The 16,843-nt window shown below is 37.5% G+C and overlaps 1 protein-coding gene across 22 annotated transcripts in view; it reads left to right on the top strand.

Moving 5' to 3' along the window:
• Window positions 1–16,843, top strand: part of SLMAP (sarcolemma associated protein) — a 160,504-nt gene that overhangs the window by 121,181 nt on the left and 22,480 nt on the right. For 20 of the 22 annotated variants that reach the window (XM_005695817.3, XM_013973602.2, XM_005695811.3 and 17 more), the window contains 3 exons: window positions 8,355–8,414; window positions 13,715–13,795; window positions 14,014–14,073. In XM_005695817.3, coding sequence (XP_005695874.1) covers window positions 8,355–8,414; window positions 13,715–13,795; window positions 14,014–14,073 — 201 coding nt within the window. Of the gene's footprint in view, window positions 1–8,354; window positions 8,480–13,714; window positions 13,796–14,013; window positions 14,074–16,843 lie in introns of those variants that run through there. The other 2 variants (XM_018067103.1, XM_018067104.1) reach the window with 2 other exon arrangements.

The following is a 16,843-nucleotide window of genomic DNA, read 5'->3' as shown; positions in this document are numbered from 1 at the left end:
GACTGTAGCACACCAGGCTTCCCTGTCCATCGCTTAAGTCCCAGAGCTTACTCAAATTTAATGTCCATTGAGTTGGTGATGCCATCCAACCATCTCATCCTCTGTCATCGCCTTCTCCTCCCACCTTCAGTCTTTCCCAGCATCAGGATCTTTTCAAATGAGTCAGTTCTTCACGTCACGTGGTCTAAGTATTGGCACTTCAGCATCAGCCCTTCCAATGAATATTCAGTACTGATTTCCTTTAGGATGGGCTGGTTGGATCTCCTTGCAGTCCAAGGGACTCTCAAAAGTCTTCTCCAACACCACAGTTCAAAAGCATCATTCTTTGGTGCTCAGCTTTCTTTATAGTCCAACTCTTACATCCATTCATGACTATTGGAAAAACCATAGCTTTGGCTAGATGGACCTTTGTTGGCAAAGTAATGTCTCTGCTTTTTAATATGCTGTCTAGGTTGGTCATAGCTTTTCTTCTAAAGAGCAACCATCTTTTAATTTCATGGCTGCAATCACCATCTGCAGTAATTTTGGATCCCCCCAAAATAAAATATGTTACTGTTTCCATTGTTTCCCCATCTATTTGCCATGAAGTAATGGGACCGGATGTCATGATCATAGTTTTCTGAATGTTGAGTTTTAAGCCAACTTTTTCACTCTTCTCTTTCACTTTCATCAAGAGGCTCTTTAGTTCTTCACTTTCTGCTGTAAGGGTGGTATCATCTGCATATCTGAGTTATTGATATTTCTCCCCGCAATCTTGATTCCAGCTTGTGCTTCATCCAGCCCAGCGTTTCTCATGATGTACCCTGCATATAAGTTAAATAAGCAGGGTGACAATATACAGCCTTGTAGACGTACTCCTTTCCCGATTTGGAACCAGTCTGTTGTTCCATGTCCAGTTCTAACTGTTGCTTCTTGACCTACATACTGATTTCTCAGGAGTCAGGTGAGGTGGTCTGGTATTCCCATCTCTTTAAGAATTTTCCACAATTTGCTGTGATTCACACACTCAGAGACTTTAGCATAGTCAATAAAGCAGAAGTAGATGTTTTTCTGAAACTCTTGTACCTATCAGGGCAGCATGTGGAATTTGAACAGATTTGGGATTAAGCTGAGTGAGTTGTACATGTGTCTGGGGAAAGAGTGTGTGAGATGAAGAAAAACCACATGAAAACCCAAGGCAAGTCTAAAGGAGTATTAAAACAATAAAACTGCCTTTAAGAAATAAACAAAAGGACAGAGAGTAAGTGTTTTAGGCTTTGCATATTAAAGGGTCTCTTTTATAAGTACCAACTCTGCCACTGTGGTGGAAACCAGCCATGGACAATATGTAAATGAAGGAACCTGACCGTGTTCCTATAAAACTTGATTTACCAAGCAGGCAACAAGCTGAATTTGGCCCTGTAGGGCCGTAGTTGGCTTACAGACCTTGTAGATCATGGTAGGGATTTAAGATTTTGTTTTAAGGATGATAGAGTTTTGAGCACTGTGAAGAAGGCTGAGCGCTGAAGAATTGATGCTTTTGAACTGTGGTGTTGGAGAAGACTCTTGAGAGTCCCTTGGACTGCAAGGAGATCCAACGAGTCCATCCTAAAGGAGATCAGTCCTGGGTGTTCTTTGGAAGGAATGATGCTAAAGCTGAAACTCCAGTACTTTGGCCACCTCGTGCGAAGAGTTGACTCATTGGAAAAGATTCTGATGCTGGGAGGGATTGGGGGCAAGAGGAGAAGGGGACGACCTAGGATGAGATGGCTGGATGGCATCACTGACTCAATGGACTTGAGTCTGAGTGAACTTCAGGAGTTGGTGATGGACAGGGAGGCCTGGTGTGCTGTGATTCATGGGGTCGCAAAGAGTTGGACATGACTGAGCGACTGAACTGAACTGAATGTGTGTTTATAATTTTTTGAAGAAGGTGGTACTTCAGTCTTCAACATCCTAGAGAAAGATAGAAGTGGCTTTTAGAACCTTTGTTTATTCTGTTTCATTATTTGCTATATTCATATAACAAGCATTTGTAGAACCTGTATTATGTGACACAGTTGTGTTGAGAAATTTAAGAATAATAAATTCATTAGTTTATTAAATTATTATTAAATATTTAAACAATTTAATATTAAATTTAAATATATTAAATTATTTATTATTATTAATTATTATTAATAGTAAGATACCTTGCTGCTCTCACTAGACCTGAACGATTTATCTTGGTAATCCACGAAAAGTACCTGGCACTTTCTGATGTATAGTATTTGAAGTAATGAGTATATTCTTCAAAGAGTTTATCATATGGTGGTAAAGATGCTTAATAGAGACACTAATGAAGAGCTATGGAATGGGAGAGGAGAGATACCAGATTCATCCCAAAGAAAGGAAGAGAAGACAAATTCAGTTTTATGGGATGAGATAAGCTCCTGTGAGATTTCTGGGTGAAGATGTTTGAGAAGTAGTTAGGCATCAGGGTTTTGGAATGTAAGAGAGCGAGAATGAGACTAGGCATCAATATGTAGAAATTATTCAAGTGTCAGTTCAGTTCAGTCGCTCAGTCTTGTCTGGCTCTTTGCAACCCCTTGAATTGCAGCATGCCAGGCCTCCCTGTCCATCACCAACTCCCAGAGTTCACCCAAACTCTTGTCCATCGAGTCGGTGATGCCATCCAGGCATCTCATCCTAGGTCGTCCCCTTCTCCTCTTGCCCCCAATCCCTCCCAGCATCAGAGTCTTTTCCAGTGAGTCAACTCTTCGCATGAGGTGGCCAAAATTTTGGAGTTTCAGCTTTAGCATCATTCCTTCCAAAGAAGACCCAGGACTGATCTCCTTTAGAATGGACTGGTTGGATCTCCTTGCAGTCCAAGGGACTCTCAAGAGTCTTCTCCAACACCACAGTTCAAAAGCATTAATTCTTCAGCACTCAGCTTTCTTCACAGTCCAACTCTCACATCCATACATGACCACTGGAAAAACCATAGCCTTGACTAGACAGACCTTTGTTGGCAAAGTTGTTTCTGCTTTTGAATATGCTATCTAGATTGGTCATAACTTTCCTTCCAAGAAGTCAGCGTCTTTTAATTTCATGGCTGCAATCACCATCTGTAGTGATTTTGGAGCCGAAAAAAATAAAGTCTGACACTGTTTCCACTGTTTCCCCATCTATTTCCCATGAAGTGATGGGATTCAAGTGTGGCAGGTAGTTAATGCTATTAAAATTTTTTTTGAGATCTCAGAGGCGAATTTCTTTTTTCTTGCTTGATAGAAGTATAAAAATTTGTACTCTGCTTTCCCCCAGTGCAGACAGTGCTGCATTGGAAATCTTTATACCAGCCTCTCTCTTTCTAGTGTGATGTGTAGAAGAGAGGTTGTGGCGTCAAAGGGCCTACACTTTCAGCATTGGGATAGTTCCTGCCAAATTGCCCTCTAAACAAAATATTCATACTGATTTACACTTCCCCTGAAAGGACAGGAAGCTACTCATTTATCCACCCCCTCTCAGTCAGTACTGAAATTCAGTATATTGCCAGCCTGATGGGCAAATTATGCCCTGGTATCGTGTTAGTGGGTAGACCATGGATTTCTCAGGTTTACTAGACATTTCCATTTCTTGGCTTGTGAGTTCTGTGTTCCCTGTGTTATTTGACTTTGTGTTATTAGTTTTTGGAAGGTGTCATATCTTTGTTTGCCTTCTTCACAGGCCCTTTCCTCATTCCTTGCTTTGTTTTTTGCTCTGACTGCCTTCTGACATACTGTTGTTTATCTCTTTATTGCCTGCCCTCCGAGCACCATTAGAATAAGAACCAGGAGGGCAGGGATTTTGTCATTTGTTTATTCTAATGTTTCCAACACCTGGGACAGTGCCTGGCACATAATAGGCACCCCCTAGTTAATGGTTCGATGAATGAATGAAGTGATTAGTAACCTATATCTGTTATTTGTTTTTCAAATATTTTCCCGTGTTTGCACTTCCTCTTTAGTTTTGTTTTTGGTGAGTTTGATCATGTAGAAAATTTTAACTTATATGAGATCATACCTATTAGTTTTTTCACACATGACTTTTGAAGTCTACAGTTTGCCTACCCCCTTTTTACCCCTTTGTTCCCTTCATTCACTTCTCCCACCTCCCACTCCCCACCTCTGGCAACCACCAGTCTGTTCTCTGTATCTATGAGCTTGTATGTTTGTTTGTTTTAAATTCTACATATGAGAGAGATCATATGGTATTTGTCTTTCCCTGTGTGACTTTTCTGGGCACTGTGTTAGCACTTAGTGTGCACTTAGCACTTGGTATTAGCACTTAGCACTGTGCTCTTAACGATCCATCCGTGTTGTCACAAATGGCAAGATTTCATTCTCTTTTATGGCTGAATGATACTCCATTATATATATACATGTCCATTCATCTGCTGGTGCCTTATCTTGACTGTTGCAAACAATGCTACAGTGAATGAGGGTGTGCATTATTGTTCTTCCAGTTAGTGTTTTTGTTTTCTTCAAGTAAATACCTAGAAGTGGAACTGCTAGATCATATAGTAGTTCTATTTTGAATATTTTGAAGAATCTCCATACTGTTTTTCATAGTGGCTACATCAGTGTACATTTCCACCAACAATGTGCAAGGGTTCCCTTTTTTCCACATTCTTATTTTTTCTTGTCTTTTTGCTGATAGCCATTTTAACACATGTGAAATGATATTATTGTATGGGTTTGGTTTGCATTTCCCTGATGATTAGTGATATTGAGCATCTTTCTGTGTGCCTATTGCATTGCCTTTCGCTAAGTTGTGTCCAACTCTTGTGACCCCATGGACTATAGCTGGCCAGGCTCCTCTGTCCATGGGATTCTCCAGGCAAGAGTATTGGAGTGGGTTGCCATTTCCTTCTCCCGGGATCTTCCTAACCCAGGAATTGAACCTGGGTCTCCTGCATTCCAGGCAGATTCTTTACCAAATGAGCTATGAGGGAAGACCCCATGTACCTATAGGCCATCTGTATATCTTCTTTGGAAAAATCTCTGTTCAAATATTCTGCGCATTTTTTAATGAAATTCTTTTTTGCTTTTTGACTTGTTCATACATATTTAGATCATAATCAGAAGAAAAAAGTCAATGAAAGCCTGAGAAAAAAGGAATGAGCAAGCACATACAAGAAGTAGGAGTGAGTCGTATCCTAGAAGCCAAATGAAAAGAGTTTTTAAAAGGAGGCAGTAAACTTTTGATAAAGTATGATGAATGGGTCCATTCACAGTAAAAGATAAAAGACATAAAACACAAGAACAGAGAGAATGAGAGTAGAAGCTTACTTTAGAAACATAAAACAGACAGTAGAGTTAGAGATTTTGAGGTTGGAGATTTTAGAGGATGGAAAGAAAATTCTTAATGAGTATGCAGTTTTCTTTTGAGTGATAAAAGTATTTTGGAACTAGATGAAGCTGGTGGCTCCATATTATAGTGAATATACTAAATGCCACTTTATTGTTCACTTTAAAATTAATACACTATGTGAATTTAATCCCAGTTTTTTTTTTTTTTTTTAGAAAAGACCATATACTGAGGTACATGAAATTTAAGAACACCAGGGATAAAGAAAAGATTCTGAAAATTTCCAGGGAGAAACAAAGGATCTCATACTGTATTATTAATCATAATAAATTAAATAATAATGTAGTGATAAACAAACCCTGAAATCATAACAATTTAATTCAACCATTTACTTTTTTTTTTTTTTTTGCTGTGTCATAGGCTTGTGGGATCTTAGTTCCCCAACCAGGAATTGAAGCCAGGGCACAGCAGTGACAGCCCAGAATCCTAACCTCTAGGCCACCAAAGTGAAAGTAAAAAGTGTTAGTTGTTCAGTCGTATCCAACTCTTCGCGACCCCAGGGATTATAGCCCACCAGGCTTCTCTGTCCATGGAGTTCTCCAGGCAAGAATACTGGAGTGGGTTGCCATTCTCTTCTCCAGGGGCCTTCCCCACCCAGGAGCTGAACCCAGTCTTCTGCAGTGCAGGCAGATTTTTTACCATTTGAGCCACCCAGGAAGCCCGCTGGGCCACCAGGGACCTCACAAATAGTTCCTTTTCATTTATGCTACATGTTCATGGTAAGGGAGAACATTCTGTTCCATATTGTTACTCAGGAATGGAGATTAATCTGAGCACTTTGTTTCTAGAGTGGGAAAGGAACAAGTGTAGAAAAGTCCTGCTCTCTTTTAAATGCTTCCGCCTTGGCTAGAACCAATCACATGGACCTTCTTCAGTTAGGGACTTGCAATGTACAGTATTCTCAGATGCCCAGAAAGGTTAGGCAAACCAGGCACTGCTGAGCAGAAGAAATCTCTACCACGCATACTGAGGACCAAGGGTCTGACTGACAGTAGACTTACCTTCCAATTTGAAGCTAGAAGACAGTGAAACGATTTTTTTTTTAATTCTGAATGACAATTTTTCCTGTGAAGTTTTGTGTCTGTCAGACCATCAGTCAAATGTGAGCATAGAACAGTAGCATTTTCAGAGGAGCAGAGTTACAAAGCTTTTACCTTCTATCCATCTCTTATCCAGAAATTGTCAGAGGCTATGGTACACTAAAATAAGAACAAAATAGGAAGAGGAGGATTTTCCTGGTGGCACAATGGAAAAGAATCTGCCTGTCAGCGCAGGGGACACGGGTTCAATCCCTGGTCTGAGAAGATTCCACGTGCTGTGGAGTAGCTCAGGCCATGTGCCACAACTGCTGAGCCCGAGCGCTGCAACTCCTGAAGCCTGTGTGCCTAGAGCCCATGTTCCACAAGAGAAGCCACCGCGATGAGAAGCCCATGCACCGCCACTGGAGGGTAGCCCCCACTCTCTGCAACTAGAGAAAGCCTGCACACAGTAACAAAAGACCCAGTGTGACCAAAAATAAATAATTAAAACCAATGTTTGGAATCTGGGAGCAAGGAATTCTGCACAGGATATAGCTCAGACTGGAGCAGGAAGGTGAAAGGACTAGGGGAAGGGAGAAACAGGAATATATGATAGATTGCCTGGTATGTTTGATGATATTGAGAGTTTTAGGGTTCTATAAGAGCTTGGGCTATGTTTGAGATACATTTTTTAAAAATAGCAAAACAAAAGAGGACATTATAAGTTATAGAAACACTAAATGTTGTATAAGAAGAAAAATGTAATTATGGTATATAACTCAGATGCAAATAATAGTCATAAATTCTGATCACAGATGGACAAAATGTAACTCTTATTGAGCATATTAGAATATGAGAGCTTACTTGTCTGTAAGAGATTATCAGTAAATAATGCCTAAAATGGAAAAGATAAGAAATAGCAATATATTACTTAGAAATGTGAATGTAAATACCAAAAGAAATGACTAAAAGTTAAAAGTTGTTGTCTGTGGGAAGTGATTTTTCAGGAATGGAATGGGGTAAAACAGAGGCTGAATAAAACATCTTACGTTATATATCTTGTAAGATTAATGCCTTTTGAAATTATCTAAATTTATGACTTTGTCTTTTCTTTTTATCAAGGAGGTAGGAGCAGACAGTGCCACATGCCGCACAGAGCCTATATGAAATGAAAATTATCAGTGACCTCAGAGCTGTTCAGTGGTGGGGTGATGGGTCTAGACCAACTTGCAGTGGGTTGAAGGGTAGAAGAATAGAGAAATTATTTCAAATACTGCAAAAGTGTAAACTGAAGGAGACCAAGTGACATACATCATCAGATAATGGGATATACAGAATTAAATATATTATCCTCCCAACTGGAAAGGTAGAATATGAAAATCCAACTTTAAATAAATGATAAAGAAACCACACTATACAGAGAATGAATGCCACATAAAAATTTTTTAAAATTTATTTAAATAATTAGCTCTTCCAAAATGATTCATTTTACTGAAACATGTCATACAGACATCTCTGCTAAATTTTATCAATAGGGAAAAGTAAGCTTTTGTTGGTATGATTTGTATTCTTTATCTAAATGAAATACCTTCCTAGAATTCCTTTATTTCAAGTTAATATTGTTGACTTAAAGAGTGTTGCTTTGTTTTTTCTGAGTCTTTAAAAAAATGCAAGGCTACTACAATAAGGTGAAAAAAAGATTTTTAATAATAAAATAAGGCGAAAATTAATGAAAACTGAAGGCAGATTGTTTCCCTACTCTCGGGTTTCTGCATTAACTTGATTCCTCTAGTATAGTTCAAGTTCTCTTAGTTCCCCCTTCCAGGTTCAAGTTTTTGTTCAAGCCTAGTCATGGGAGTAATGCTATCATCTTTAAATTTGGTCATGGAATGTGTTACACTACCCTGCTCAGGGAAGTGCTTGCTGCTCAGTTTGGGCTTGGATAGTAACGTTTATTTTCTTTGGCAGAGAAGCTGATCGTCGAGGGGCACCTAACCAAAGTAGTAGAAGAGACAAAGCTTTCAAAAGGTTCGTTTTCTGTGGGGTTTCTGTGGCATTTTTCTGTGGGTTTTGACAACTCTTGGATAATGAAGGTTAGTGTACATTTCTAAGGTCATAGCACTTTATCCAGCAATTTATGGCTTATAGCTCACAATCCAGTAACAGTACCAGATAACAATATAAAACAGTTGGAGTTCTCTCTTAAGAAGGATATGTTCATTGAAAGGTTTGTTTTTAAATGGGTATATATGTGTGGGGTTTTTTTAATGCTTGGAATAGGTTTCATTAGCTACTAAAGATTTGTTGTGATCTCTGTCTCACTTCCAGCATTATTTTCAGCTTTGATCTAAAATTTTTAATCAAATAGAGTGTAAATCTTGTTTGAAACAGATGAAAAGTGTTTTCAGTTCTCTTTTTCTAGTTATTGTACATTTATATTTGTTATGATATTTAATATTATCTTAATTGCTGGCATCTCAGTTTGGTTTAAACAAAAGTGATTATGTAGAACCTTACATTTTGTGATGAATAGTCCTATAATTGCTTGAAGTAATTTATTCTGTTAATTATTTTCTATAAAAAAAATTGTCAGACCTTAGAAAAGAAAAGTAAGTTTTAAAGCATCATGTTGTCAAGTCACTTTTATGTGTAGGGAAATTGGGCAAATAAATTTAGTGGAATATGTTCATTATTCCTTCTAGGACTTTTATCAGGAGAACATGTCAGTATAAAATTTAAAACTAAATTCAAAATCATTTGGGTCAGTTAAAACAATGAATAATAAAGGGTTGCTGTAATCAGTTTCATTAATTCTGTTTTATGACAGTAACTGGATCTATTTGGCTTTTAAAAATATTCAAAAGGATAGTGTTATCCCAACTATCTGGTGGCTTCCATTTGGAATTTTGTGCACGGCACATGCCATATTTGGGGAAAGAATGCGTAAAATATGCATCACTAATATTGTTCTGGCAAACAGGCATTGAGTTTCAGAACAGTGAACTATTTTTAGTACGTATGGCAATTTATTTCATCTTATTAAAGTGAGATGAGAACAGATTTTAAAATAGCTTTTACTTCACCAACTAAATACCTATTCAGATTAGTTGGTTAAATAGCCAACACTTTGATGTAATGTAGCCGTAAAAAAATCAGTGCTGCTTTTAATTAAAGAAAAGTATATTGCTACTTTTGTGCTTCTATTTAATGTATTATGAATTAGAATTTATTTCCTTGAAATTACATGATGTCATTATTGGAAGAGAAAATGTAATGATTTCCTTTTGAAATCTGGCTAAAAATATGTATTGAAAACTTTAAAGAGCATGCTTAACAACTTACTAGCAGTTTCACTTCTGAGTTTTTATCTTAAAAAGGAACAAATTGGACAGATGTACAAGGACGTTTGTATTGTTTAAAAGCAAAAAGAAAACATAAGCATCCAGTAATAAGGACATTTATTAAATAAATTATAGCAAGTGTGTCCATGCAAGTGAATAGAATACATCCTTTAAGAATGGTAATACAGAAAGTTCCTTGGCAGCCCAGTAGTAAGGACTCAGCACTTTCACTGCCAGGGTCTGGGTTCAGTCCTTGGTTGGGGAGCTAAGATTCTGCAAAGCCTAGTGGCACAACCGGAAAAAAAATAGGGAAAGGATGAATGCTAATACAAATATAAGTTTTATATACCCAGAGATTTTTCTGTCAGCTGTCAGCATTTTACTGGCAGTAACTACAGTTGGCATGCAGAGGTATATTAATCCCTGTAACAAACTAACATGGCTGAAATAAATTACATTTAAATGCTTTATATCTGGCTATAAAGTATTTTCTTTTAGATATGGCTGGATTATTTTATTTTTTAAATACTTTTACTGGTGATGTTTTTAATAGAATTTTCTGCCTTGAAAAACATCAGTTGCTAGAAATTGCCAGTTACTAGTTGTTACAAGTCTTGGTGGTATTAATGTTTCCTTCAGGTATTTCACCTAATACAAAATGCAGTTGTAGGTTGCCCATGCCTTCTATTTAAGCCCTCACTCAACTTGCAGTCATTTTATGTTTATGGTAGATCTGTCATGAAATTAAAAGATGCGTACTCCTTGGAAGGAAAGTTACAACCAACCTAGATAGCATATTCAAAAGCAGAGACATTACTTTGCCGACTAAGGTCTGTCTAGTCAAGGGTATGGTTTTTCCAGTAGTCATGTATGGATGTGAGAGTTGGACTGTGAAGAAAGCTGAGTGCCAAAGAATTGATGCTTTTGAAGTGTGGTGTTGGAGAAGACTCTTGAGAGTCCCTTGGACTGCAAGGAGATCCAACCAGTCCATCCTAAAGGAGATCAGTCCTGGGTGTTCTTTGGAAGGACTGATGCTGAAGCTGAAACTCCAGTACTTTGGCCACCTCATGTGAAGAGTTGACTCATTGGAAAAGACTCTGATGGTGGGAGGGATTGAGGGCAGGAGAAGAAGGGGACGACAGAGGATGAGATGGCTGGATGGCATCACCAACTCGATGGACGTGAGTGTGAGTGAACTCCGGGAGTTGGTGATGGACAGGGAGGCCTGGTGTGCTACGATTCATGGGGTTGCAAAGAGTTGAACATGACTGAGTGACTGAACTGAACTGAACTGAAAGATGGCCGTAGAAAAAAAACAAGAATTTGTCAAACAGCGGCTTTTAATTTCAGGTTCTACCAGCCACTGGCTTTGTGCCCTTAGGCAATTTACTTCAGTACTTTAAATCTCAGTTTCCTCATTTATAAAATGGGATCAACAGTATATAACTTACAGGGTCTTTTGGAAATTTAATGACGTACTGTTTATAAAGCAGGAAGCACCTTTCTGTTAGCAAATATTAGTTCTTCTCTCCCCCTTTGATTCTTGATTGTGCTTTCTTTGCAAATAATGGTTCCAGTGGTATCAGAACTGGCCTATGTTTGTTTTGCCCATCCATTGTTATGTCTGCTTGAAGATATAGTGAAAGCAGTCACTTTATTGTACACTTGCCAGTTTGGGAGTAGTTTGGTATTGATGTTGATAACATTCCATTTACCCCTCTTATGTATACTATTGCTTTGCGTTTTAATAAGTAAGTACTGCAGAAAAAATCAACTGGTTCTGTGGTTCATGGGGTCACAAAGAGTCAGACACAACTGAGCAACTGAACTGAACTGAATGAATTTTAATATAGGGAAGTTGGGTGCTGCTTCATAGCTGAAGAGTAGAGGTTTTAAATAGTAGAGACTCTTGTCACTCATTTGTTGTGTCCTGTTCATCTTGAATAGATTTTATTTGCCTCCATATAATAACTGTAGTGTCAAGACACAACAATGATGCCACATGACTTGACTTGCAGTAAACTGTGTCTTTAATCATCTCTTTTTGGAGCACCTCCTACATACTGTGCATTGTTTGGACTGAGGATGTAGCAGTTAACAAAACAGACAAAGATTCCTGCACTCATGGAGCTTATATTCTACTAAGATCTTAATGGAAACCTCTAAGGCAATTTTACCTTCCTAGCTACTGTTCCAAATAGGAAATAAAAGTTGCTTGTAAGCCAGAAGAATATGTCTGAAAATACATTCCTCTTGGTTTACCTTGATACCTTGATCATAAAATTGCCAAGAATATTAAAATTAGAAGTCTTTTTGTCTTTTCCGTTCTGTTCCTACAGAATGGTTTCTTTCCTTTCTATATATTGATAAGATGTATTCACACCTCCCTTATTTGAGACTGTAACTTTGTGATCAAAACTAGTACATTCAGAAACGTCTAACTATAACACACTGTGAATGCACACTAGAGGTCTCAGATTAGATTCCCATCGGCCTCAGCGATCAGTGACTTCATGTCTAATCCAAGCTCATTGTCTCTCAGCAGCTGGTCTTTGATTAGAAATGGCAGTGAGAAAAGATGCAAAAGGCCTCTTATAATCCATCACTCATTATACAAATTAAGCCACAAATTTAGGCTATTCTTATATGGAATAGCCAAATAAGTTATATTTCAATATTGTATTAATTATTTTGACAGTGATAGTTTCAGATATGTTTCTGACTACTTCTCAGATGAAAAATATCTCTTGATTTAGTTGATTATGAAAACAATATATGTTCACTCTAATTTTTCACACAGTTTATGACAGTGTGAAGTTAGAAAGTAAATGTGCATCCCTACCTTCAGAAATGACCATTGGTATCTCTGTGTTAGATCCTTCTAGACTTGAATAAATACAAAACAAAAAATTCATAGCTAAACGTTCAACTCTTTTCAGTCTAAACATAGTTACATTATACATAACAGACTTTACTTTTACTTAATAGTAGTGAATCTATCTTGAACATTTTCCATTCAGTAATGAACAATGCTGCAGTGAATATCCTTATGGATATATACTATATGTTGTCTATTATTTCCTTAGGAAAAAGTACTAGAAATGGATACCCACATTTATGTTTTTGATACAGATTACCAAAAATAGTATAGTCAAGCGCATGACATTGTAAAAAGTAATTATATATCTACTGAATTTATAATCTCATTGAGGAAATAAGATATATGTTTATACAGAGAATACTATAAAACAGAACATGGTTAATGATAAAAACATATGTCCCAGAGAAGATACAATTAAAAAGGAGCAACATATTGGAGAAATGAAGACTTCCTTAGAAGTGATGGGCTTAAGCTATATCTTAGTATAGATTGAATAGGCCAAGTAGTGAGAATGGTCCTTAAGTTTAAGGAAATATCGATTTAAGCAAAGAATTTAAGGCTTGTGGTTCAGGTACCGTTGCATTTTCTTTAGATATAAAAGGCTGTTAATGTTCTTTTTGCAGTGTTACTTTTAATTTAAAAAAATAATGGTAATTTTTTAAAGAGTTTTTGTTATGAGTATAAATATTACTAAGGCAACCTAACTAGTGTTTTTATATAATAGAATCATTTTCTTTCCTCATCTTCATACAATGTCCACATTGTCCTGGAAATTTTTGCTATATTTGTTGCAGTTCTCTGAATACTTTAGCAAAGCTTGCTTCATTTTTGTTTCCAGTTGGCCAGTGGACAGCCTTGAACAAAAGCCCCAGCCCTCTGCACAGCAGTCATGATCCACATTATAATTTAATCTGAGCTCCGTGTAATAAGCAGCATTCCATTTGGAACTAGAGTGGTGAAGAAGTAAGAGCTTCAGTGACCTCAGTTAATTTTAAAAGTATTTTGCATACCAGTAGATTTAGAGCGCGCATAGCCTGAAGCAGTTTTACTGATACAAGCTTTTTTAATTGTAACATGATTCTACTTTTTTTTTTCCTACTTGTTAGAAAACCAGGCAAGAGTGAAGGAATCCGACTTGTCAGATACTCTGAGTCCAAGCAAGGAGAAAAGTAGCGACGACACTACAGGTGAGTTTTAACCTAAGGTTTATAACTCTGCAGATGTTATTGTTAGTTATTGTTGCCTACTAAGCAGTTTAGGTATGCAGGTTGGTGTGGGTGGAGATTTCAAAATTCTTACAATGATCCAAATATAATAGCTGTATAAGTTTCACTTACTTATTTTGAAAAGGATAGCTTGCTGATAGAGTTTACTGTTTATAATTCTCTTTTTTCCCCCTCTGTAGACGCCCAAATGGATGATCAAGACCTAAATGAACCCCTTGCTAAAGTGTCCCTATTAAAAGGTACTTTAACACGTTTTTATGACATTTAAACCAGGGCATTGTATTCACCCTTGCCACAGATTCAGTTCCAAGTATTACATGATGTTTTAAGTTTTAGTTAGAAGAGTAAGATAGCTTGTCTACAGTAGCAGAAACTAAAATTTAAAATGTTGATGTTGGTGCTTAAATACTTTAAAGAAAAATCTTTAAATTGTAAAATTTGTGTCAATCAAAGTTATTTGTAGGGCAAAGCAGTAAGTGGTAGAATATGAAATATAGCTGTGGGTTTTTTGTGTTTACCTTGATGTCTCTGACAAGAACTCTATCATTTTTAATGTAAATTAGAAAAAGTTAAAAATATTAACTTTCTTGAAAGAACTACCTATTTAAGTGCCTTAGGGTGTCTTTTTGATAAATCTGTGATTGCCAGCATTTAGTCTCTTTTATAATTGCTTTATTATACACAAGAAAAGTTGACATATAAGTCCAGCTCAGTATGTTAAGCATTTTAGTAGCAATGGACCAATACCAGGCAAGTCTCAGAAATCAGCAGCAACAGCAGCCTGTGGAGGTTTCTTTGTATAGAAATGCCTTTGCATCTGGCTGGGCTCTTAAGGGATTGCCCAATTCAGACCCTAGCTTTTGGATTATATAAAGGGAGCCTTGGGTTTCCCAGGTGGCACAGTGGTAAAGAATATACCTGCCAAAAAAATAAAATAAGATAAAAAAAGTTAAAAACAACAAAAAAGAATACACCTGCCAGTGCAGAAGCTGCAAGGGATGTGAGTTCAATCCTTGAATCAGGAAGATCCCTCAGAGGAGGAAATGACAACCCAGTCCAGTATTCTTGCCTGAAAAATTCTATGGACAGAGGAGCCTGGTGGGTTGTAGTCCATGGGTCACAAAGAGTTGAACACAACTGAGTGACTGGATGCATGCATGCACATACATGCTTTCACACACACACACACACACACACACACACACACACACACACACACACACACACACACACACACACCACACACCACACACACACACACACACACACACACACACACACACACACACACGGAAGCCTTGATTTCACTCTGCATGATCATGCTGCTCTCCTAGCTACATAACAATTAGAATTGGAAGTGATTAGCAAAGAGGTTACCCAGATTCTCTTAGAATTCCTTGGTCTGGGCATCATGGCCTTCTCTTTTCTTCTCCCATGGGTCCTGAAGCTGACATAGCTGTTTTGAGCCACCTTTGATTGAATTCCCTTAACAAAAGAAGTCGTGAAGATTACTGGTCCAGGGAACCAGTTGCCAATCTGTGTTTAAGTATGATCATAGTTTCCAATATTCTTCCTGATCTATACTCTTCTCAGATAACCTCTGGTGTTTGAGACGTGGCTTTTCTTCTTCTTCTTTTTCTTTTTTTTTTTTTGGTGGAAAAAAGCAAACAGAATTTTAAAATTAGGAAAGTGACAGATCTAGCCAAACCTTGAGAGTTGCAGACAGTAGCCCCTTTATTTTATTCAGTGAAACCCTATGCCTGGCTTCATGAACCATTATCTTCAAATTTCATTATTTCCCTTTTTAAAAAACAATCTTTATTTAGAATTATAATACTCTCTCTCTCATGTTAGTCGTATAGGATTAGGAAAGGCATCTAAAGTAGATTAAGCAGTCATCATGAGCTGTAAATGAAATGAGTAAACAGTAGTAATTTTCCTTGAAATATTATTTTCAGTCAACATATGTCACTTTTGAAAGAGAAATAAAGCTGTGGCTTGATCCACAGTTTTTTATGTACTTGAAATCATTTCCTTAAAAAAGGTAAAAAGAAAACTGGAATTCAGACCAAGTAGTATCTAATGCAGTTTTGCTTCCTTTAGGGAACCATGCCAGAGACCTCAGTGGTTTCAAAGTCTGATAAGACTGTCCTTGGCATTTGAGGAGTTTCTAATCAAACTGGCAACAGAAGAGGTATAGATGATAAGCTGTTTCTCGTGGTTGCTGCCATTAGGAGTCAAAGAAAGGGAAAAGAATGTCCAGATTATATATTTGTTTCTTTTTGTTTATCTTAGAAGATGGGGAAGAAAGGCATTTCATGGAAGAAGTATCATTGCAGTGACTCTGAAAGTGTCATACCACAAAAAAGCTGAACTTGAATCTAGTCAGGATTCTAGATTCAACTGCCAACTTGCAGGACATGTAAAGAACAAGGGGCATAGTGTACATGATGTGGTAGACAATGTGATGTTTCTGGTTTGGCACATGTTGAACAGTAAGGTTTTTATAGGTCCTGGTTTGCCTGAAACCATTTATCCCCATTGTCCCAGCATACTTATTAAAAGCTCTTCCTTTCACGGTCACATGTGCCCCCAGTTTTGTATTGTCACCCTTGGAACCAGAAGCAGTTGGAGTGTAAGGCAGAAACTAGGACCAGAAAATCATTTTCACTTCATTCTGTGACATTTATTGAACCAGGAGATACAGAGATAAGACACATGAGAAGGCTGTAGTCTTATGGGAGAAGGAGACATTTTGGTAGAGTCATAAGTGTTTTAGTAGGTGTGGTGGAAACTTTGGAGAGTGCAGCTAATTTCCTGGCTAGGGTCAGAGACGAGGAGGAGCAATAGTCAGGATGGGGCTTCCAAATGAGTTCCTTAAAGGTAAGTAAGAGTACCCAAGAGTGAAAAGGGAGGCATACATTTCTTTAAAATAGTGCTGACATTTACAAATAGGACTGTTTAATATAGCAGTAACATTTACCAGTAGGAAAGTGTGGTATAGCACAG

This window comes from Capra hircus, chromosome 22 (assembly GCF_001704415.2).
Source record: "Capra hircus breed San Clemente chromosome 22, ASM170441v1, whole genome shotgun sequence".
Lineage (NCBI taxonomy): Eukaryota > Metazoa > Chordata > Mammalia > Artiodactyla > Bovidae > Capra > Capra hircus.
Note: the sequence above shows the minus strand (reverse complement) of the source record. Positions and strands in the feature narration are given on the sequence as shown.